This window comes from Propithecus coquereli, unplaced genomic scaffold (genome assembly GCF_000956105.1).
Source record: "Propithecus coquereli isolate 6110/MARCELLA unplaced genomic scaffold, Pcoq_1.0 Scaffold1, whole genome shotgun sequence".
NCBI classification, from domain to species: Eukaryota; Metazoa; Chordata; class Mammalia; order Primates; family Indriidae; genus Propithecus; species Propithecus coquereli.
The window spans coordinates 17,958,060-17,981,797 of NW_012133857.1; the positions used below are offsets into that span (position 1 = coordinate 17,958,060).

The window sequence follows — 23,738 nt, forward strand, 5'->3', positions numbered from 1 at the left end:
CAGCCAATTGATTCCTCAATGGCAGAAAGGAATACAGCCATTCTGATTGATACAGCCAGTGGTGGCCACAAACATGTACTCTTATTTTAGATGTTGTCTGCTTTTTCCCTTCTGTTGGGACTGTGAAGATGGTTGGAAAGAGATGGGGCTGGAGTTTCTATCTTTGAACCAATAAGAAAATTCTGGCCAGAGTGTTACATTGCCCACCAATTGGATGGCTCCCCAAAGCAGGCCTCTGAGAAGTATCTGCTGTTGGTCTATAAGTCTCCGAATGAGACCTATGGAGCCTTCTCAAGTCCATATTTACATAGCCTAAGAGGAACCCCGTAGGGTCCCCCTGAAAATGCCATTCTGGCCACATGTTCAAATGCTAACTCTTTTTGGGAGTTTTGGATCTACAATGGTGCCCTGCTCTCATTTAGTGGTTGCATTGTTTAAAAACACTTTCCATCTTTCTGATGACTGGGATGATCCTTTGAGAAAGAACATGCATAACATTGTGATATCCTAGGTGTAAGACACAATTTATGGTCAGGATTGTCACACATGGTCACACATGTCACTTTGTCACCTGCTAACATCGACAGTGCTAACTGTCATGGGCACCGCTTTCCTTACTCTCACCCATGGCAGACTTTTAGGCTGGATTTCCTGATGTCCACTGAGCTCTTTTTTTTCCTTTTAGTATTCAGCTTTTCATACCCCTCCCACCCATTGATATCTGTGTCTCAGATTAATTTTCGCCAGATGTGAGCGTCTGGACTTCTCCAAGATTTGTTATTTTCCCTCTATGTTCCTAACCTTCTTCAGGCCATTTGTGTGATTTCTCTGACCTCGCTAGCATTTCCAACACCTCCCAAATTAGTGTCATCTGTGACTTTCCTTCAAATGCTCTTTTCTCCCCTTTACAGATCATTAATAAAGAGGTTAAACAAGACCAGACCAGCACCACACTCCACAGCAAATGACAAAGGGGTGGGAGAGGCAGCGTGCTCCCTGCGCGCCAGCCCTGGCACAGGAAGGATGTAATGTAATGCAACAACACTCTGCTAGACACCTCCTGCCTCTGGCCCATGGTCATTTATCACCACTGTTTGTTTATGATTTCTCAGCCAGATTTCAGGTCCTGAGAGTGTGGTCATATCCAAGCCAACATGCATTGCTTTGCCAGGTCACCCTTATGAACTCCAGAAAAACCCACAAGAACTTATTTACTGCACTCCAGTCTGCTTAAAAGCTTCTACACCTCAGCCTCCATAATGCTTGAGAGCAGAAAGAGGTGGACTAAGACATTATTACCGTTTTCTCCCTTCCAATTCATCAGCTCACAATTAATTGTTCCTTAAATATTCATTGGATCTTCATGCTACTCATTAGATTTTTCTTTTAGCTGAAAGAAACTCTCTGCTACAAACATGGACTAATCTGTATTCTCCAGCAATTCAAACTTTCCTTTGCTATACCCAAGTGTAATAAAAATCAAAGGGTAACTGAAGAAGGTGTGTTTTTAGAGTAAATGTGCTTTAAAGCCAGCTAGAAGATGTGTAGCTGGCTTGGGTGTAGCTATGGTCATAAGAATTGATTTCTCCTTTTGATGTTCCTTTCTCCTGCCTTTCCTCTCACTTCCCAAACTCACCAACCCCAGAGTATCAACCACTTTCCTCAGCTGGCAGACAGAGTACACTGTTGAGCCCAGAAGTAACAATAATCATGATGTTCTACCGAGGACTGACCGAACACTCACTGCACACCAGGCATGGGCTCCTTACTCGGCTCATTTCATCTGATCCCCACAACAGCCCTGTGGGGTGTGCATAACCTGGCCCAACAGAGGAAACAGAGGGGCAGAGATGGAAGGTGATTTATTCAAGGTGACCCAGAAAAGTGGTGCTAGAGCGGGGATCAAAACTCAGGCCCATCTGAATCCACAGACCACACTATTAGCCATCCCACCGCACTGTCACCCAGTCTCCCATAAATGAGCACTTCTTCACCTTTCTGAGTCATTGGCCCCTCCGAGTAGCTGTTGAGGATCACAGAGACTCTCCTTGGGGGACGTGCATACCTCCACATTGAAGTCCATTAACCATGTCAGGGGATTTGCAGACCCTCCGGGGCTCATGGACACCAGCTTAAGAATCTACATACTATTCTACCTACTGTAAATTCCTCCAGGGTAGGAACTGTACTTTGTTCACTGCCTTTCACTCCAGTACTGAGATAAAGAAATATTTTTTGAATGAATTGCTGATTGCAAGGACTACAGATACAACATTCAAGTTGTAGCTCTAGACACTACCTTTATAAGCCTGAACAGAAGATATAAATATACAGGTATCTTCCAGAGGAGGGAAAAAAAAAAAAGAAGGCAGAGGGGACAGAGATAAAGCAAAAACATCTAATTTTGCCCAGGAATTGGTTCTGCAATTGGAGGTAGCCAGAGCCATTGTCACGGTGGTTCTGAAACATCTCACAGCTACTTCTGGTTACTTCTCATCTTAACTCCTGAAAAGAGACTACTGAAAGCTTCTCTTGCAGAAAATAATATGCTCAGAATTTCAAGATGGGAAGCCAACCGTGAAGAGTGGTCAACATCTTATGAGGCAGAATTCTTAATACCTGGTGATCTTAGAGGCAACTGTGAGAACCCCGTCATCTTCCTCTCCTCTCTCTGGGTCCTTTTCAACTTCCTACAACTTCAGGGGCTTTGTTTTTCTGCAGAACGCTCCCCCGCCAATGTCTCTCTATTCTATAACTACTGATTTTTCTTCGAAATCTTTGCAAGGTCTCTCCTTTACTTTGAGAGTCGGAGGAGCCACACACTCCTGAAGTCAGACTTTAGCCATGCTTTCACTTTGTCACTTTATTGTCACCTCTTTATTGCATATCACTGCAATAAGAGGCCAGAGACCCCCCCTGTAGATATGAAGACAGATGGAAATGAGGATAGGGCAAAAGCCTGTCTTTCCACCGGCCAGCCTGACTGGACATCTGGGGAAAACAGAACTCTGGATTCCTCCTCAGCCCCCCACCCCCCAACGATTGCTTGCTCTAGCTTCAACCCCCCAGGTAGGAATGTGGAGGCATTCTCAGTTTTGTCCTTTCTCTTACCTCCTCATCCAAGTCCTAGTCTTAGCTCCAATTTATCCACTTGTCTGCATCTCCACTACTGCTGCCCTGGGTCAGCGCCATCGATTCTCTCACAAAGATGGAACAGCCTCTACTTCTGCTCCTCCTGACATGACAATTCATCCTCTATACAGCAGCCAGGCTTGTTCTACAACATAAATCAAATCATATCATGTCCCTGCTTAAGATCCTCCAATCCTCATTTTTCTTAGGCTAAAACGTAAACTCTCTACCTTGGTCTAAACAGCCCTATGCTTTCTGGCCCCTTCCCACTTCCCATCCTTGTATCACTGTTTTGTGCTCTACTCAGAGGTATGGTCTTCAAGCTCCTTTGGCCCATAATCTTCTCACCTCCAGCTCTTTGCACAACTGCCCAGGACCACCTCCCAAACAAACACCTTCATGTGGATACCTCCTGATTCTCCCTCTTTTAAGACTTGGCTTACAACTCACTTCCTTGGAGAGATGCTCACTAAACATCCTTTCTTAAGTAGGTTCCTCATGTTAATCTCAGTATCCTCCTGGTTTCCATCAAAGCAATGATCAAAATGTATAAGGTTTCTATTCGTATGTTTAATTATTTATGTTCTGTTTCCCTCAATTAGATGGTAAGATTCATTGGGTAGCAACCATGTCTGTCTTATGCATCATGGTTTTCCCAGCATCTAACCAAGAACTTAACCATTTGATGAAAGAATGGACAAATGAATGAATGAATGAATGAAAGTCTTAGTAGTCAATGGCATAAGAAAGAGATATATCAGATCCTCATTCACAGGAGCTCTAAATTGAATTTAAAACACTAGTAGGTATCCCTGTATAGGATATGTGAAAGAAAATCTTCACTTTGCATAGAAATCTCCACTTTGTATAGAGCCTGGGGCTCCTTCCATGACTTCTTTCCCAGTGGCCAGATTTCTGTTGGCCCAGGACAAGCACAGGCCTAGTATACAGACCCTGTCTGCTAAGAGAAGGCAAGAAAGGTAAAACTTCCCAGCCACAATAAAACATTTCCTTCCTCATTCTTCCATTCTTCCTAAGAGGGGGCATTCCAGGGAGTTCCACTGGAGCTTTCAGCACTGCTTTTATTTGTTGAAAACCCCTTCCTCACATCTAGATGTCCTGGGATTCATACTTGCACTCACCATAACACTGTCATGTGTGGGTGGCACAGAGCTACAATTCTTCATTTTGAACAGGATGCATCCACTAGCATCACAGCCCCATGCCAAAACTTGTTAATGCCACATCTGTACTTTTATGAATCAGGTCCTAAAATTTGCATATGTTTTCAATCAAAAAAGACTTATTCCCTTCTAGTGGCTTAAGAAATAAAAACTTGTGTTCCACGTCTGCTCAATTACAAGAGTTCACAGTAAGAGCCCCAACATGCAAATGTCAAGGCAGATGTGGCGCTGAATCTCACAAGATGCCTTGATTTGCTCTCCTACTGCCCACTGCATTGAATAGTCACAAACCAAAGCACTTGTTGGGGGTCCAAGGAAAGCACCTTTGAATGCAAATGAAGAGTCATTTGCTGACACAAATGACTGCCACATCAGGTGGATTTTCCCCCACAAAGGAAAGTTATGGAGAACTGAGCAGCTGCTGTTCCTGCATTTTGCAAAGTGGGTTAGAAGACACAGTTCAGGCTCCAGGAGCATATTTTCACAATCCAAAGCCTGTGCGTGCACACGAGTCGAGGGGATGGGGGTTAGGGGATGGGATGAGAGGACAATGGTTGAATATGCACCGCAGAGATGCCAATGAGGGCAACGACTTGCTACAAATGCGATCCCGTGGAGGCTCTAGAAACCCAGAACAATAAGAGAGGCCAGAGGTGAATTTCAGGCATAAGAAGACAAGGACGTGGATGAGCCCATGGGAGGGAGCAGAGAGAAGTTGGAGGCAGAGTATAAGACTATATGGTGGGTCTGAGCTGCACAGACTCCATAATCGGGGGGCCCAGGGCAAATTAAAATGGGGGGCGCTTATTTGAAAAATATTAAGATTTCCAAGACAGAGACAGCAGAGCTTTTAAACTAAGAGTGGAACCCTCCTAACTGCAGGGCCCTGGGCACTGTACAGGCCACATGCCGATAAAGCTGGGCCTGGATATGAGGTTTAAGAGGGGAGAGGCTGTCAAAACTCTGTAGAAAAGCAAACTTTCCCCAATCCACTTCGCTGTCAGAAAATACCACCCTTGAATGATCATAGTGAGACAAATAAATCATGCATGGGCTTAGTATCTAGAAGTGGCAAAAAAGGGAGGAGCTGTTGGGGTTGCTATGCTAATTCCAAGTTGTTGTGATTTTTAGAGCGACTTTTCCTAAATTATGATTCATTTCAGCACCAAAACTCCAGATCCAATTCAGGGCCTTCTGATGTTATTATGAGCATATTACTGATGTCTAGTAAAATAACATCTTGTAATGTTTCTTTTATGGGGGCCATAAATCAAAACATTCAAAACAGTTAATTTTTAATGTACCACTATTATCCATCTTTAGTTATAAATTTAATGTCTCCTTAGGCCTCACGGATTGTAATGCAATGCAAAACATGCAGCGGCTGTTCAAAAATGGAAAGTTCTTCCCAAGTCTCATTATTTAAATCCTTAAAGATACGGTTTTAAAAGCCTGAGTGTATCTAAGCAAACTTGTTTGAAGAAGTCATAAAGAAAGAAAAGTAGTTTTCCTCAGAAGCCTATAAACTTTATTACAACATATTAAAGTAGGATTATATATTGACTAGTTTTCTGAAGACATTTGTTTTCTGGGGTGCCTGGTGTTTGGGAAAATTCATGAAGAAATAAAAAGGGGTAGGGGCGGAACACAATTGTCTACATTTGCCTTGAGCAAGGCAAGATTTTCTATGGCTCTCGAGAGCCAATTCCATCCTGAAGATGACACTACAGTTCATATCTCAGGAAATGGCACAATGTCACTAATCTTGTGAAAGAGCAACAAAAATCCTTATTACTTAGGAGAGATGCAAGGCAGGCTAGCACCCTAACTATTAGGATGGGAGAAGCAGCTTCACAGAAGAGCCCCAAGTAGGAGCCAAACTTCTCCAGACGACTCCCAAACTTCCTTTGCCTACCTATTCCATGCATGTTTTGAGTGTGTTTCACTTGTTTGCTTTTTAATGTTATAAAACCCTTTCTTCTCATTTCAGATTGTTTTAAATCAATTTATACCTTCATTAGCTTTTCTGTGTCAGTAAATATGATGCTTCTCTTAAAGATAGGGAATAGAGAGAAAGTCTCTCAGATAGAATGTCCAGAATTTCTCTGGCTTCCCCACCTCCTCATACTGACAAGCTTCCCTTTGGAATCACTTTGCATGTGGAAGTGTTAATTCCAGTGCTGTTTTTTCCCCTTTACCAGAAAAGAGAGAAGAGGCGAGATAGTCCCATGTCAACACGAAGCAGGTTTTACTGGCAGCAGATGGATCCAGGAGGCATTACATCTTCACTGCACGGAAAGATGTTGTATCTGAAAACCACCCCTCTATGTATTCCTCTTGCAGTATCAAAGAAAGCAATCGGACCCATTAGTGGAATTAAGAAGTAAAACACGACAATGAAGCTATCACCCATGGCAAAACACACCAGCTCTTGGCTAAGATCCACCTGAAGCACCACTGCCATGTTACATGAAGGCAAGACTTGGGAAAGGGCACATGCTAAGTTATCTCAAAGAATTGTCCCAGACCTGTTGATTCTCCAGCACTGTGACATTCCATGCTTGTCCCAGAAAAAAGAACTGAACATTAGGTACTTTCTGGCCAGAAAAAAATCACCATGGCACACAATCTACCACATTTCTCATTCTGAATAAAATGTCACATGCAATGTCATCAAGTTCAATACCATATTCCATGTAACCGCACATATATTCAACTCCAGGGAGTTTGTGATTTGGTGTTAAATAGCCTGCAGCACATAGGAGAGGTGTAATTCCCAGCAGCAAAAGTTGCTAGAGTTCAATGTTCCATTTATAACCATGGTAATGACATGTACCACTATTCAATTACAATGCAGACAGGACAGAAATAAAGAATGGGTTCTTAATAGCTAAAAATCAGCTTTTAAAAGAGCAAAACACTCTAAAAAAATGCAATGCTTATAATTTATAACGCAAAACTCCATGGAAGTGTAATTTTTAAGAAAGCAACAGATACACAACTGAGACCTGCTAATGTCAATACTTCGAATTCATTGAGAGAATTACAGTTACCCATTCACCATTACTATGCCTTGATCCTTGTGTTTTCTTCAGAACTGCCATAGAAGAGATAGCACAATCCATTACACTGGCTTCTTATAGATGACAGTTTCAGCTCCATGAAGATATATAGTTTTATTTTCCTTATTCCTTGCCAAACATTTGACACAACCAGAAGGACGTGAGAGTCACACCACACTGGCATATCTGGTGAAAGCAAGCAGCCAGCTGAAAACCACGACTGGAGAATTGTGACAATTTCTGAGTCCACAATCATGCCTTAAGAAGTGTGTATAAATCCTAGTAAGGGCACAGTTTACATCTTACATAACACAGAAACATTCGAATCGTGCTAAACCCAGTCCCAACAAGGCAGAGCAATAATGTGGCTGGCGGGGTGGGGAGGGGAGGTGGGATGAAGGGGGCTCTCGGGAATGATCAGGGCACGTGGACATTCTGCGCTCACGGAACACAGTAGCAAACACAGGGCACAGTCACAAACATCAGCGAGCACGATTGAGCACGCACACAATACAATACTAGAATGCAATTTTTTTTTTTTTAAGAAAAATGATATAAAAGATGGTTTCTCACCCCTCAAAACAAAACTGGAACTTTGGTTTACAGGCCCGGCTATGCCCATATGCCCTCCTCGTCATCCTGCGGCCGGCCCGGGGTGGGGAGGTGCACAGAGAGGAGGGGAGCACCGGAATGAAAGAAGAGAAGGTTAGTTACACCGAGATGCACTGGAAAGGCACACTAATCTTCACTTAAGTTTTTTAATCTTAAAGATCGAGGAAAAAAAAATCCATAGTAACTTAAGTCCCACATCACCGATTTGTCAAATACATAACCGAGTTTTGTATCTATGGCAACACCCACACAAAAACATTCCACCCACCCAGCTCTGACTCTGTGTCAAGATTGGATTAGAAGATTAAAATTAGTCGACATTAGCAGCTGATTATTTTTTTGGAAAGCATGCAATCTGAATTGCGTATGCCTAAGGAATAGATTAAACCTTTTAAGTAAGCAGAGAAGTAATTATAGTAATCAAATACCCTTAATTTCTCTTAAGCTTAAAGTATTAATATCAATAAAGGCTGAAGAAGAATTTAAAAAAAAAAACAAACTCCATCTACTTGGGGGGAACAAACTTTTTAGCATGCGATAATTCATACTGGTTATTCCACAAAGGCTCAAATATGCTGCAGTCTTCATTTGTCAGGGTCTATTTTGCCCTCAGTGTAAAAGTGGATGTGCATGCCATGGAATGATCATACATTTGCATGGAATGATCATACATTTGCAATCAAATAAGTTTCAAAGAAAATAGAGTACACTTTCAATTCAGTAGAATGCTTGGAGAAGGGAAGCTTTGTTTAACTTAAACTTGTGTTTACCTATGGATAAACAAACTTATTTGGTCTGAATTCTTGTTGAAAAGGTTTCCAAAATGGCTCTGGCCACTTTCCTCGCTTAATCAAGTGGCCAATAGGCAAGGAAATTGGATCTTTGAAAGGAGAAGTACATCCACCATGGCAAAGTCCTTGTTTTTAAGAATTCTCACTGTTTACTGCAAGGATAGAAATAATGTTTATAAGACGGAGTGGTCTAAATCCTGGTCTCACACATAATTTGGGAGCTGTGCCTTTTAATGAATCCCCAATGAAACCAGATTTTGCCATGATTTGCTTTTTGTTTTGAAAATCAACAACAGCAAGCAAAATAACTTGGAACATTTTTTTCACTATTTGGATCCTTATTGGTTATTATAATATTAGGTTGAATCATATGAAAATGCCCATATTTCACCATCTTTGACCTCCAAAAATAGTAATTTCATGCAGTTCAACCTAATCTTGCCAATAGGCCAAGGTAATTTTTATCTACTCACAGATTTAGATGTGTGGTCTTTGAACCGACTTTCAATATACTTTGCTTCCTTTGTATTTCTATGTATTTTATTTTATGTATCTAAAAATTATTCTGAGAAGAAGTGCAGAGAGTTCATCAGACGACCAAAGGAATCCATAGCCCACAGAAGCTAACAATCCCAATGACCCCTTGAGTCAACCAAGTGATCTGCACAGAGCCTGAACTGGACAACACAATATGAATTTTCACTTGACAATTTATGTAGGAATATTCTGGCAAAAAATCAGGTACATTGGTCATTTTTGCTGGGCTGCCTTATGTAAATTACCTGTGTTTATTTATTACTAAATAGTCTAATAATTGTTCCTGGCAATAAACTTCCCTTTTCCCTATATGACCTGGGAAAAATATATTTTTACATTCATTGAACTTCCTCTCTGTCCCTGAAGAAAAGCAAAGTTAATGTGCCCTTTCATGTTAATAAAGAAGGAAAGTCTACAGCATGAGATCCTAGGGCATCCCCAAATGGGTTTCAAGGGGTCTACTAACCCCTTGAAATTCAATGCAGAATGTTGTTGAGTATGTATGTAAATATATTTCTCTGAATGAAGGTTCTAGCTTTCATCATAAGATTCTTGACATCCCCCTACCCCCAAAATCACTGCTATAGGAAAACTCTAGGCACAGAAAGATGCTATGATTTGCCAAAATCACAAAGCAAACAGGAGGCTTTTGCTAAAAGGCTTTTGCCCATAGCCCCTGTGATTGCTTCCTAAATGTTTGTAAAATACCTTGCAGAGCAGTTTCTTTCATTTTGCATTTAAAATCCAATGGTGTGTATGCAACATTCGGTTTGTTTCAAATCCATTTATATAGGGTTTTAAAAAAGAAGAAAGTAAGAAAAAAGAAAAGCCACTGCCACCAAAATCTACTGTTATTTTCTTAACAGTGAAATGTGGTCTAATGCAAATCACTTTTAGCAAATTAACTATATTAAAAAGTGGTAATTAATTATGATTGAAACAGACAGGAGTTGTAGCTTGAAAATATACACTGCCAATATCACTACTACTGTTCCTCATCCACCACAGAAATAAAAAGGAGCTCCCAGATGTCGAGGGTTATTAAAAACCAGATGTTCAGATCGATGTCTTGTATGCTGGTGAATAAAGTAAAGAAATATGACAGTCCAATATAAACTTTGCTAACATTTAATGTGGCAGAAATGTGAATAAATTCCTTTTACGGATTCAGAATATTATGCATTTTTAAAGCTTTTAGTTTTTAAAGTTTAAAGTTTTTAAATGAAAATAGAAAGATAAGTGGTGGCCATTTCTGGTCTCTCTAATCTTCAAAGCTTAAACATGAATTGACCCTCATCGCCAAGTGATCTGGGTCAGAGTGAGTGTCCGCTTGGGGAATAAAAAACAAAACTGCAGGACCTAATCAGAGAGGGAGTTCCAGGTCTTTCCAAACGTTTGCAGCTGTTTGACAGCTGCGCTGCCTGCATCTCTGCATGCAAATATTAGTTTGTTCAGCAACCTTACCGCACAGAAATGTAAATTTGGGGACCAAAAATCAGAAACAGACAAGTATCACTTGATCCCTAACTTCATGCCAAGTTATTTAGAAATACTTGAATTTTTAAAATGCATCTATCAGTCCTGGGAGAGTCTATTTCCTTTCCTTGTTTTTCTATTTCCAAATCTACTTTGCAGTGGCTTTTCTGAATGCTGCCTGGTGTTTGATCCCTTGTGTGTCCTTTGTGAGTGATTGCTCTGCCAAGAGTTGCCAAAATATCTGGATAGGAAGAAAGCCTCAAGTCCATCAGTCATCTGCGTGCTTTGGTCCACAGCATCTGAGGATGGGAACATCCAATGTGGACTGAAGCCCAGAGCACAGTGACCACAAAACACAGCAAATTCTGAAGGGGAGGAGGCTTAACTATCAAATAACCTCAGGATACAGCTACAGATCCAGGGATGTTGTGAAGGACAAGAGGCCTTGATGGAAATCCTGCAGTCCCAGAACCTGGGCCCTAATGGGATTCTCTAAATACTGAGATTAAAAAAACACCTCACCGTATGGGCTGCTCGCAGCAGCTATGTTGATGACAAGATCTAAAGGCAAAGAGATCGAGTCATCATTGACAAAGAGACTTGCTGTTGTGGGGGCATTTATCAGCCCCAGCAAAGAAGCTCTGGGAAGGAACTCTATAATCTGACATGATAAATGGCGCAGGGTAAACCTTTAATTGGTCTCTATTTTGAAGTTTTAGGTACAGCCAACAGGCAAACGAATCACTGGATATTTTTTTAAACACCTGCAATTCTTATTGAGTTGATAGCTAGCTTTTTTCTTAAACTCGGAGAACTAGGTTCCTAATGGGGACCTCACTGTCATACCTGTCCTAGAGAGGAATGAGTAAAAACATGAAGGCATCACTTTTAAATAGCTTACTGCCTTTGGGGGCACTCAGCTGAGGTCTCTGCCAAGAAGTTGCATCCGGCTTCCTTGTAGGAAGGGGTGCAAGATTATCCTGGTTATAACTGGGTCTGGTGTGGACAGTCTTCAGACTCACCTCCACCTCTAGTTTATTCATGGCTTCTCTGAAACTTTCCAAAGCTTCAAGCCTCAGGACTCTACAAACTTTGGCTGCACAAGTCACAAAAGTAGGACCACAATGTGGAATTTATGACGTGCCCTGAGCCTGCTTCAACCAAAGTAGATCCTCTTGGCATCTCCAACTACAGGCTTGGCCAGAACTGGGAGGACAGACACGTGTGTGAATGAAGGCAATAGGCTTAGGCTTGAGCCTGGAAAAGAGGGGCACAGAGCCTTGTCAGGGTACTAACAAGTTTTCTCCCAGGCTCGAGTCCAAATTTTCCCTCTAGAGACCACTCATTTGCGTCTTTCATCTCTCCTGCCTCCTGGAACGCTTAGCCCATGGATGCATGTCTCTGCTGAGGTGATGGGGTCAGATATGGCTATAAGCTCTTACGTGATTTGTATCTGTTATAGCCTGCAGGGCCCACTTGCAGACAAGCTCTCCCCCCAGATAGGAAAGTCCTGGCCAGGTTGAGATACCCTTTCCTGCTCTTTTTAACGTAAGTGTAAGCTTATTTCTGAGCTGGGCTAGAAAAGAGCCAGTGTGAATTAGCACCTCCTCCAGGTTAGAGGGAGTGCTGACAGCTTTCCGTGTTTCCTCGTTGAATCTCACTGTGGCTTGGTGACACAGGTGTCGAGAGGCTCTTCGTGCAGATGTGGAAAGGCAGGCTCAAGGAGGGAGGTCAGGTGGCTCACCAAAAGACACCTAGACAGGAGCTGTGGGGCCAGGGTCAAATTCTAGTCTGTCTAACCTCAAAAGTACACCCTTTTGTCTCTGCCATGTGAGCTGTGAAGCCACAGAAAGAAGAGCTCATTTTGACCCCAAAAGGCATTTGTTAGTTCTGCTTAGCTCGGCTCTGAAGCACTTTGAACTTCGCGCTGCTCTCTTTCCACGCTGCTGAAGACCTTGGTTGGAGTTACAAGCTATGACTTAAGTTGGGTCCCTCTGGCTCTTGGAAGAGAGTTCCTTACATGCAAATGGAACTATTTATATGGACATATCAGCAGCACCCTAACAAATTTTGAGGTTCCTGAAGAAAAAGGCAGCACCTTCACTTCCTTCACCCTGCCCCACAACATCTCAAATGTGGGAACTTAAATATCTCTAAATGGGTAACTATGTAACGCTTGCTTTTTTGAATGACTAGACTCCTCTCAAGGAGTATGCTGCCTGGATTCCAGAGTTCCTTAGGATTGCCAAGATTGTGTTGACTTGTGTCTCCTCAGAATGGCTGCTACTCTCTTCTACTGCACCAACCATGTCCTGGTTTATTTTTCTAACCCCAACTGGTGAAAGCCGGACGTCAATGGTTGAGGGAGAATCTGATGGGAGATGCCTATATTATAAAAGACCCATGGGGGTGTCTCTCAAGGGACAGGCAGAGACCAGACAGCCTGTGTAACCTGGGTTGGTTCTTCTCAGTTCACCTCATGAGGACACCCTGGGGCAGGGCAGCCATCTGAGACCTCTTTCCCAAGCTCAAGCTTTCCAGAACGTTACAGAAGCTTTGGCAGCCTTTTCATTCACTTCCAATGCAGTATCTTTAGGTGTTTTCTCAGTTTTTTTGTGCAATCATTGTGGGGCAAATTGAAGAAACCCGTTTTCTATTTTTTTCAAGCACAAATAATTGTGACAAATCAGTCTTTGGTGCATGGAAAGTGCTCAGCTGAAGGACACAAGATGCCCAGCTGAAGAAGAAAGTGCTGGAAGGCTCTACGTTGGCCAAAAATATTGTTTGGAAGCTCAAAGTCAACATCTGCTAAAAGCTGAGCCACTGCCAGATAACCATAAAAAAGGGGGTGGGAGTGAAGACAAGCTTGATTTTTGCTCCTTTGTCCATCAGTCATTAACACTTGGCTTTGTTAAACACAGTGAAAATTGTGTTTTTAACACGACTCTGGTTCTGCCATTTCCTGGCTGGTAGGCAACCAAATCTCCCAGCCTTCTAACTCTTCATTTCCTCAGTTGCTTAAAAAAGAAAATGGGACCATATCCTGGCCCTGACACTTCACAGGGTTGCTGTGTGCATTAAATTGGAGAGTGTAAATTAAACCACTTGTGGATGTTACAGACTTAGACAAATATAACTGAGCATATTACCCCTGTTGGTAGCATTCAGTAATTTATGACTATTATTACAACAAATTTGATATTGCATGAATGCCAAAGGCCAAATGGTGTCTGTGAAAAGGATCTGATAGTGTATAAAAACATTCTTAAATCTTTTAGCATCTCTGGGATGTTCAAAACTAGGCTTTATTCAGATCATTAATAGATGCCAAACCAGAACTTTTAAAAGGCTATTGTTCCCTAAGGTAGTTTTCTGAAATAACTAACAGAATTTATGAGTGTGTGTGGTGTATGTTTAAAGGATGTTTTCAACTCCCTTTCTTCCGCTGGCTCCCTTATCTTGGGAGCACTGCAAGTGCCTAGAGAGTGCAAGTCAAACATGCTCCTTATTACATCAGTTCAAGAAAAAAAGAGAGGCAATGGTGTTTAGCAATATAAAATGGATTTCCCTGCTTCCCGACATTTCAAGGTTGGCCACCCCCATTCAATGGGAGAGCTGAAGTGCTGCCTCTTAGATAAATGCGACTGGATTAAAGCAGCCAGTTGAAAAGCAATCAACCCTCCGAGGTTGCCAAGATGAGCTACATCTATAAGCTGGGGAGTTCGGGCTATGTCTGAAAACCCCTGTTGACTCAAAAGATACTGAAACAAATCTCTTAATGAAACACTAATACTGCAAACAAGGTGTAAAACTTAGCTGAATCAGTAAAAGGAAAGAAAAGAAAAACCCCACTTTACCCCAAATAGAGTAAGACTGAATGAAATCTTCAATAGGCTCAAACCTCCTTTAAGGAAAAATCCTTTTCTAACAGGAGGATCCTGATGCATTAAGCAGCTCTGCCTTTTTCCCATACGTGAAGACTCTACCTGGCAGAGTTTATCAAATTGTGCCCTCATGTGCTTACATGTAAGGAATGAACATCACACCTAGATTAAAGAGCTTTGGCAGTAACCTGCTCGTCTGCAAAGCCAGCTTCCCCACTGCTGAGTAACCCCCTCCCCTCCCTTCCTCTCCTGCATCTCCCTTGCTAGTAATGGTTGGGTGAGCATGTCATGGCTAGGAGAGGAAGGAGGCCTTTAAATACCCCCACAACAACAGTTCAGACATTTGTCCCCATTTCCTTCTTCACCTGTGGCAGGGTCATTCCAGAGCTTCTGCTCTTAAAAACAAGCAAACAAACTGCCACCTTTATTTCCCGATAGTAAGAAATCACATATGCCATCCAGCTCAGGTTTTAGTAGCTTCGGGGATTTTCAGTAGTCTTTGGAAGATAACAAAAACAGTGACATCTCTTCTATCTTTCTATTTTGTGTACTTTTTTTTAACCTGCTGAGTTTTAAACACAGTATCTTCCAATCTACTTGTGACAAAAGTAGTATTGGAAAAAAGGCAAGTGGTTTTTTTTTTTTTTTTGAGACAGAGTCTCACTCTTTTGCCCAGGCTAGAATGCCATGGCGTCAGCCTAGCTCACAGCAACCTCAAACTCCTGGGCTCAAGCAATCCTTCTGCCTCAGCCTCCCGAGTAGCTGGGACTATAGGCATGCGCCACCATGCCTGGCTAATTTTTTCTATATATTTTTAGTTGTCCGATTAATTTCTTTCTATTTTTAGTAGAGATGGGGGTCTCGCTCTTGCTCAGGCTGGTCTCGAACTCCTGAGCTCAAACAATCCACCCGCCTCGGCCTCCCAGAGTGCCAGGATTATAGGTGTGAGCCACCACGCCTGGCCAAGGCAAGTGGTTTTTAAGATTTATTTCAAAATGCATGCCAGGATCTCTTTGGCTCTGGTTCTGAGAGGACTGGTCCAGGAGTGGCAATGGTCAAAATCTCTGAACCCTTTCCCATTCAATAAACATCAGCACCAACGAGAGGTTTCTTCATGAGTTGTTGAATTCGAAGGCTTCATCCCTACATGAAGCCAAAACTCAAGGCTTCTTCCAAGAAGCAGGTCGTGAAACTAGATTTGCAAAGCAAAAAAAAAAAAAAAAAGAAAAATCTACCCTCTCCTATTTTTTTTTCTCTCTCAAAGATGTGGAATCTACCGTCTCTTATTTAGACAAGCTTTAGACATACTAGCTTGGTTGGAAAACTGATATTAAAAGCCTAAAACACATAACTTTTCTTATCAGATTACTGTCATGGGGAACTAAATATTTCTGGCTTTTTGGCTGCTCTGTAACTGTACTTTTGTAAGCTCTGATATACAAGTTAATTTTTCTTCTATGTAGGAAACATGAAGATATATTTACGTGCACACACACATATATGTGTATACATAATGTATATTCAAACATGCACTCAGGGAAAGTTAAGGAGAGAAATTTCTAGTTAAACATGATCTTGCAAAATTCTTCCATATGTGGCAAAGTCCTCAGTTCATCTGACATAGAGCGATACATACATATATACACACAAGACGCTATGTATACATTTATCCCACATTCATTTAACCTCAAAACATAAAATAAATTCTTTTTTTTCCTCCCTAAGCAAAGGCTAGGAATAACAACTCTATATACAGAATCCATCTTCTGGGGGCAACAGAGAAAGTCAAACCCCTTGTGTGTTTGCTAGAATTCAAAGGGCTTTACTTTGGCTGATCTGCTGGTGAAAGTGCAAGGAAGGCAGAGCATCAATCACAACACCTCGTCCTACATTCACAGAGAGGGCTGAGGGTGAGCGTGGACTCCCAGGGGCTAGGGCTAGCTCTCTGAGAAGTCACAGGGCCTGGGGAGGGGCTGCTGGGATTGCTTCATCCTCCTGGCAGACCATGGGATTATACCAACTTCCTGTGGACTAAACACAAAATGTGGGCCCTGGGAGGAGGAGGAGAAAAGCAGGCAGGTTTTGCAAAACCAGATCTGGGGCCAGGAAACTTGTGGGTCTTGAAGATGTCATCTGCCTCCAGCCACGACCTCAATGAAGGTCTAACTGTAGGGATGGCTAGAAATTCCCCTCCTATGAGAATACTCCACAGAACACTAACTAATTCAACCTGGGAGCAGGTACTCAAGGCTCAGGTGTGTGTAGCATGGACAGAGGTGGGAGCAATAATCTTGCTTTTATTTTCTGAGCTAACTCTACCTACGGCTCTTTTGCCTGTGGGAAGAGGGGGGAAAGCGGATGTTCTGGGATCAGAAACCTCAAAACCGAGGCAGGAAAGCCGCAACCCCCTTGAAACAAAACAAAAAATCAAGAACCCGGGCAACCGGCCCCCCGCAAGAAACCAAAAGCCAAAAAAAAAAAAGAAAAAAAAAATTCCAATAACCAAGGGGGCCTGGGGCAACGGGAACAATTTAATAAAACCTAAAAAAAAAACCGGAACCGGGGCCCAAGAACAACAAGTTGAAAAAAAAGCCAAAACCAAGGCCAAGGTCCTGGAAGGAACCAAATAATTGAAGGCCTATGGCAAAATGACATGCATCCAAAGCAGAAATCCATGGGAATTTTCAGCAGAAAATGGAAGTGGACATTCAATGCTCTGAAATGTGTCCAGTGGTACAAACTTACATCTTGGCTGAGAGCCAACACATTTTGGGACCACACAGTAACCAGGAGCAGCAGAGAAGGACCAAAGATTACTATTTACATCTACAGACAGATTGTGGAAATTGCCAAGTGGAGTGGGTAGTAATATTGACGATTAGGGCAATCAGTTTTCTAGGACTAGATCAACAGAGTAGGCAACCCCAAGTTAAGAATGCAAAATGGAAAACCCAGTTTCTGCCACAGGAAGGTCACTATTATCTGAACATGTTCCTATCACCCTGGCTGATCTGAGAGCAGCCTTTGGCCAAATGAAGCATCCTCTTTGCTCTGGGGCCCGGCTTGCTCTGGTGATCCACTGCCAAGATGCCCCGTGACCCAGAGCAATTCCCCTCCCTCTGTGGGCCAGTCTCTCCTCTGCTCGAGGATCTCATTCTGGTGACTCCATGGCAGGGGGAGAGTTTGCAGGGAGCTGTGCTTTCATTGGCACAGGGACAACAGGAATAGAGAAGAGCAGAGGGGAACAGGTGAAATGGGGGGAAATGAAAAAAATAAAGTCACAAACAGAGGAATGGAAATGAAGACAATGAAAGCTGGGGCAACTGGAAAGAGAACTGATTCATGAGATGGTATTTTAATTCAATTTCGGAAAATAAATCAAAATAGGATAAAATCTACTACAATTCAGTGGGAAAGAGAAAAAACACATTAGCATTTTACAAAAAGTGGATGTGTTATAGTCATACGATCATAAATATATGTGGTTGCATAGATATAGCCATACCAACATCCAAAAAAGTTTGCCACCAATGAACAGCACTCAGAGACTTGGGCCCTCACCTTGGGCCTGCTCATTTTCAGTTTTGTGACTATGGATCATTAATAACTCCTCTGAGTTCCAGTTTCTGTATCTGCATGGATGGGGACACTTCCATCTGCCCTTCCTATGTCTCAAAGGTACTACAGGAGCAGGTCATTCAACAGACGCGTATGGAGTGCCTACTAAAGGCCAAACAGATGTGAATATATAACAAAGAATCTGAATATAAAATGTAAAATTCACCCACATTTTTCTGTAATCAATCTCTTAAGTATTATGTCTCCATGCTCCTAAACTCTGTAGCCCTCCTTTAGAAGTAGGATTTTTATAACTAAAATGTGAAATTTAAATTTTAAATAGGATCTGAAAGTCTTAAAGGTGGTCAAAATCCCTTGAGCTTCCCAGCTCCTGTGACTTAAGTATTAATATTTCCATTCAATGAAGGAGGGAGAGACAGGAGAAGAAAGTCTTCTCCTGGGCTACCAGCCACTTATTCTGGGGTTTCCAGCCCCAAAATGTTTAGGTTCTTTGCTATTTAGGCCCCTCCAAACTAGTATCAAAGTGCTTTAACAAATAGAGGTACATTTTTCACAAAAAAGCAGTGAGATCCAGGGCCTTAAAGACCCAACATCCAACCCAAGACCCAGGCACAGAAACGTGAATCCTAGATGCAAAAAAGGCAACCTAAACAGTGTCTGGCATTTTAAGTTGGCTGGAGTGTGGAGCTCACTTTGATGCTGTGCTTTCTTATTGATGGAGTTAGTTCATACCTGGGAGCCAAGGAAGGAGCTTAATAAAATACGACTTTTCCTGGGACAATAAAAATTGTATCATGCCTAGACAAAGGAAAGTAGAAAGACTTGATATCATTGATATGCTTTAAGGCAAGGAAGGATGCTGTTTAAAGAAAATAACGAGTGAGACTGATGAGGACAGGTACAGAGGGCATTTAGGACACACTGAGTTTCCACTTGGTTTTGTAAAAATCAACCTTAGTAACCTCAATAAAAATGAGATCTCAAATGTGTCTCCAGTATGTTCCATTTACTCTTTGGCCTTCATTGTTTCTCAAAACACACCAGTAGTTTGTGTCATGGGAAGTATTTGTTGTCTGCTCTTGCGACCACTTCTCGGTTTGAAGGATTTTCTAAGTCATTACCGGGATTTGCCTGGATATTCTGCTTGGACACATTCAATGGCTGTGGCCATCCTGGGAGTCACAGGCCACCAGCTAGTTACTGTTCCTCTCTCAGGTAGGGGGTTAGATCGTTGGACTGCTACACCACACTGACTTCTCTTACATCTTCTCCAAATTCTCTGATCCCCTCATCACACTCATTTGCAGTCCCTGGAGGGCTGTGTATTTCTGACCATCCTTGATATCCTGGATCCTCATCCTGACGGCTCCCTCAGTTCAGATCTACTGAGTTCTTGGTGGGATAACTCATTCTCAGGCGTTATAGCCTTTCACAAGATATCCCAGGAAACGAATGGAAGAGGTATTTTCATTTTCTGTCATGCAAAGCATGAAATTGTCTAAAATTCCACCTTCTGATGAAAAATACTGCTGGAAACTGGATCAGTCATGTTTTCAACTGGGTAGTCTCTTTTCTCACCCGATACTCTGAGAACAATATTTCTTAGAGCACAGATGTTACTAGAAAAGAAAAAATTCCATGATCAAATAAGCCTGGGAAATGCTGGATTAAATAAAATTGGAAAGCTTTCTTTCTTAGATGATTTTTTAGATCCTTTGATCTGCTAATTGCACCAGGATGCTCCAAAATGGAGTTATAATATGCAGTACTTTCCCAAAATTCTTTGCCCACAGAATCTTTGTTTCAAGACTTTCCTCATGAGACTAATGTTCTAAAAGTTACTTTGGGAAATGCTAGTCTAGACCTATACTACTTGGATTCACTTTTTCTTAAGGAGAAAGCAAAATCATAGTGAAGGAGAAAGGGACAGGGAAGAAATGGAAAAAGAATATAATTCTGCAAATATCTGGCAATACTTAAATTGAATTTCCTAAGGAAAAATAAGTTTTTCTGGAAAAGTAGCAAAGTGACTGATATTTCATATTTCTTCATTTTCATATAGTCTGATCTCTTAATAAAGCTCAAGAGGCAATGTCAACATTTTTTAGCTCCCCTTCCATAAGTCACTGTTGGTGGGTCAATCCTTAGTGCCTCAGGAAGGCCAGGGCTGGAAGATTCATGGGAAGCAGATCAGGAATCCCCGGAAGAGACCTCTCCCCATTAAGTTGGGTCAGCTAACATGGGTACGTTATGGTTGTTTAGTTTAAATCTCATCCAAATCACCCCATTATTAAGATTCTCATGTTGTCACATCCCGATATAAGGCTGACATTTTCTCCTAAGAAGTAGCTTTACCCTGTACTGTCAGCATATGTGGCTTACACAATCATGTGTGGGTTTGTAATCAATTGGGAAAGATTTCCCAGCCAGTGATAACTATTACATTCTGGGACTTAGATTTATAACAGCGTATATACTGACATATAAGTTGTTGATTACTAAATCTCAGGTCTGCAGTACAGGGGAGGGAATCATTGCCCTAGACCTGGGGCACCTAGGCAGAAAGGGCATCCAGGCCTGGGTGAACAGCCGTCTCCATCGCTAGAGCCAACCTACTCCCATACCAGAGTTCCCTGCTTCACTCTTTCTCTCTAATTGAGAAAGTACAGCAAAAGAGCCTTACTGCCTTACTGACTCCAGTTTAAAACCCCAAAATTATCCTTGTCATCAAGGGTATTTCACTTTCACGGTGAACCCCACTGCAGACTCAGTTTCTAAGTCATGGGCCCCTATTTAATTCGTAAATACTTTTTATCTGTCTTGATCTGATTGACATGGCCCAGAAAAGAATGGAACAGGATATCAGATGACCTGGATTCTTGTCCTAGGACTAGGCAGCAAACTCCCTGAAGGCAGGGGCTCTGTCTCATCCATCATGCTCTTCCTCAAGCCCCCCAGAGTGGCTGGCATGGTACGTGTGCTCCAAGTATCATTCAAATGAGCAAATACTAGCAGCAGGATTCCAGGCCATTCGCCCCCGTCCCAGGGCCTGGATTTCTCACCTGGAGAAGGGAATGAAACTACCTGCCTGTATGTCCTTGGGTTGCTTAGAGTGTTCACTGAGATGGTTGATGTGAAAGTGGAAGACCATCACCATCCTCCTAATAGTAGCAATGAGAAATGTGTGTCAAAGGTCCTGACAATATGGCTTAGCCAGACACTCTTCAAGGAATGCTAATTCTTTCTGGAAAGGCACCACCCCGGAGCAATTATTTCTGCCCCATGACAACCTCTAGTGTCAACAGACAAACATGAGGGTCAACCAAGTAGGCAAGTCACTCTAGTTTGTGATTACAGATCTCTGGAAAAGTAGCAGGAGACTAGCTTTTGTAAGAAATATCATTCACAAAGCAGATAAATTTGATCAGGTGCCCCATTTCCAGCAGGACGTATTAGCATATGTGTCTCTGTGATGAGACAAGCCAGTTTGTTATCCTAAAAGGTCCTTCTGTGACCCACTCCTCCAGTTTGGCTCCACTGTCTCTCTGGGGAATAGATCCAGGGTGGCCTTATAGCATGTGTAGCTCAGAGGAATAGCCAAAGTAGGGTCTGCAGGCCTCCCACCAATGAAAGCTCACACTCACCCTCCTGGGAGAATGCCAAGGAGCAAAGGGCAGGGACCAAGAAGGACAATGAAGAGATTTTGTTAGCAGGATGCCAGGTATGCTGGCGCAGGTAAGTGTGGGGAGGTGGTGGTGTGGTGAGGGGTGAGAATAGATAAATAAAACCAAACCAAAACAAAAACATAGATATATAAGATAAAGACATGAAATTAATATTCCTATTTTTCAGATCTCCAAATCAAGAGCCATTTTTGAGAGCTAAAAAGATGAAATGGTGCCTTTCTGCACTTGGCTTCAGAAATCTAGGTGTCCAGTGTGAATACCTTCTGCAGTGTTGGGGTCTCTGAGGGCAAAAGCTTCAGGTACAAAGGTTGGGCCAAGCCCAGGGGCTGGGGAGCCTCCTGGTCCAGGCTGCCTCATTGCCCAGCTTTTGGAAGAACTTCTAATGTTGTGTTCTATGTAAATAGTACTCCCTGGAGTTGTACTCCTGGTAAAACATTTTAGAGACTTTGAATCTTAACTTCTCCTTTGGCATGCTAGTGACATGAAGTGAAAAGGAAACAGAGCCACCGGAAAAAATCTGTAGGAGCATAATAAGCACCTCCTCCCCCAGCAAACAATTAAACCCTCTCTTCACACAGGTGAACGAGCCCTCACCCTCCCATATCCAAAGGAATTCACACTTACCCAGATGGGTCTATTCTACTACCTACTGCCTATACCTATGGACATGTGTAAGTTATATTAAGATCACTGAAAAAAGGAGAGGAGCATTTCAGTACAATATAGTAAGACATATTGCTCATACTGACTATATTATCCTGCTAGTTTGCATTTAATTTCCTAATTTCCATAAAATCATTGTCAAGAGTTTTAATACTAAACACTATAACCCGTTTTTGCATTTCGTGGGTGAATGTGAATATCATGGAAAACTGCAGGTGGTTTTTGTTTTTGTCAATCCATCTTTTCATTTGCTTTTACGTAATCAAGGGAGGAGACAGGGTCCAAATCAAATAAACCAGACTCCTTGACTTCACTGGCTAACATGGCAACAAAATGGATTTCTCTTCTTGTTGTTTTACCCCACCATTAATTTGCATCACTAAGGAATTTTCTAGGACAGTGCTCAGCAAACTCAAGGCTTCTCTGGTTGCTGAGCTCCTGGAAACAAAGTGCTTTCACTTAAAACTTCGAAAGAGACATTCCAAAGTAACCCGCCATTAGATACTGAGCCAGTGATTGACTATATATCTATGAAAGAAGAAAGGAGGGTAGGAGAGAACATGCATAACATAAACAAGAAAAGACAAAACCTTAAAGAGGAAGGAGAAAGGAAAACATTTAGATTCCTTGAGTGATGGAAATAAATACCAAAGCTATTAGTTTCAGTTCAAAGAACATATCACTTTATGCTGTTTATTATTTCTTGAGGATTATTTATTTTATCTTAAAATATCCAAAGGGTAAAAGGGGTCCAGAAGGTAAGCGCCGATGAAACTGACCTGGTCTGGAGAGGGCCTGTGATTGGAATGTTGTGACCTCCCAGGAGATCGATGGTGGTGGTGATGGTGGTGGTGGTGGTAATGGTGATGGTCCTCGTCGTAGTTGTCTGCTATCAGCTTCATTCTGTTCTGGGTCTGTGCAGAACAAAAAAACACAGAAGATTCCATCACGAGCTAGAAGACCAGCCAAAGAGCTTCAGGGCATAATTATGGTACCTATAGGCTTTCCTTTGTTCCTAATCCAGAACTTTTCATTTTTAGTCACATTGAAACTTAGTAAAGAAAGCACCATGCCGTTAGCTTTGGTGAAAGAGGTTTTGTCACATCCCTGGAGCTATGATGTTACATCTGTA

At 42.1% G+C, this 23,738-nt stretch overlaps 1 protein-coding gene across 2 annotated transcripts in view; it reads right to left on the reverse strand.

The window, feature by feature from the left end:
- ERC2 (ELKS/RAB6-interacting/CAST family member 2) overlaps positions 1 to 23,738 on the reverse strand; it is an 894,383-nt gene that overhangs the window by 157,203 nt on the left and 713,442 nt on the right. For both annotated transcript variants that reach the window (XM_012646861.1, XM_012646788.1), the window contains 2 exons: positions 23,386 to 23,520; positions 7,952 to 8,017 (listed from right to left, as the gene is read on the reverse strand). In XM_012646861.1, coding sequence (XP_012502315.1) covers positions 7,991 to 8,017; positions 23,386 to 23,520 — 162 coding nt within the window. In that variant the 3' untranslated portion in view covers positions 7,952 to 7,990. The remainder of the gene's footprint in view (positions 1 to 7,951; positions 8,018 to 23,385; positions 23,521 to 23,738) is intronic.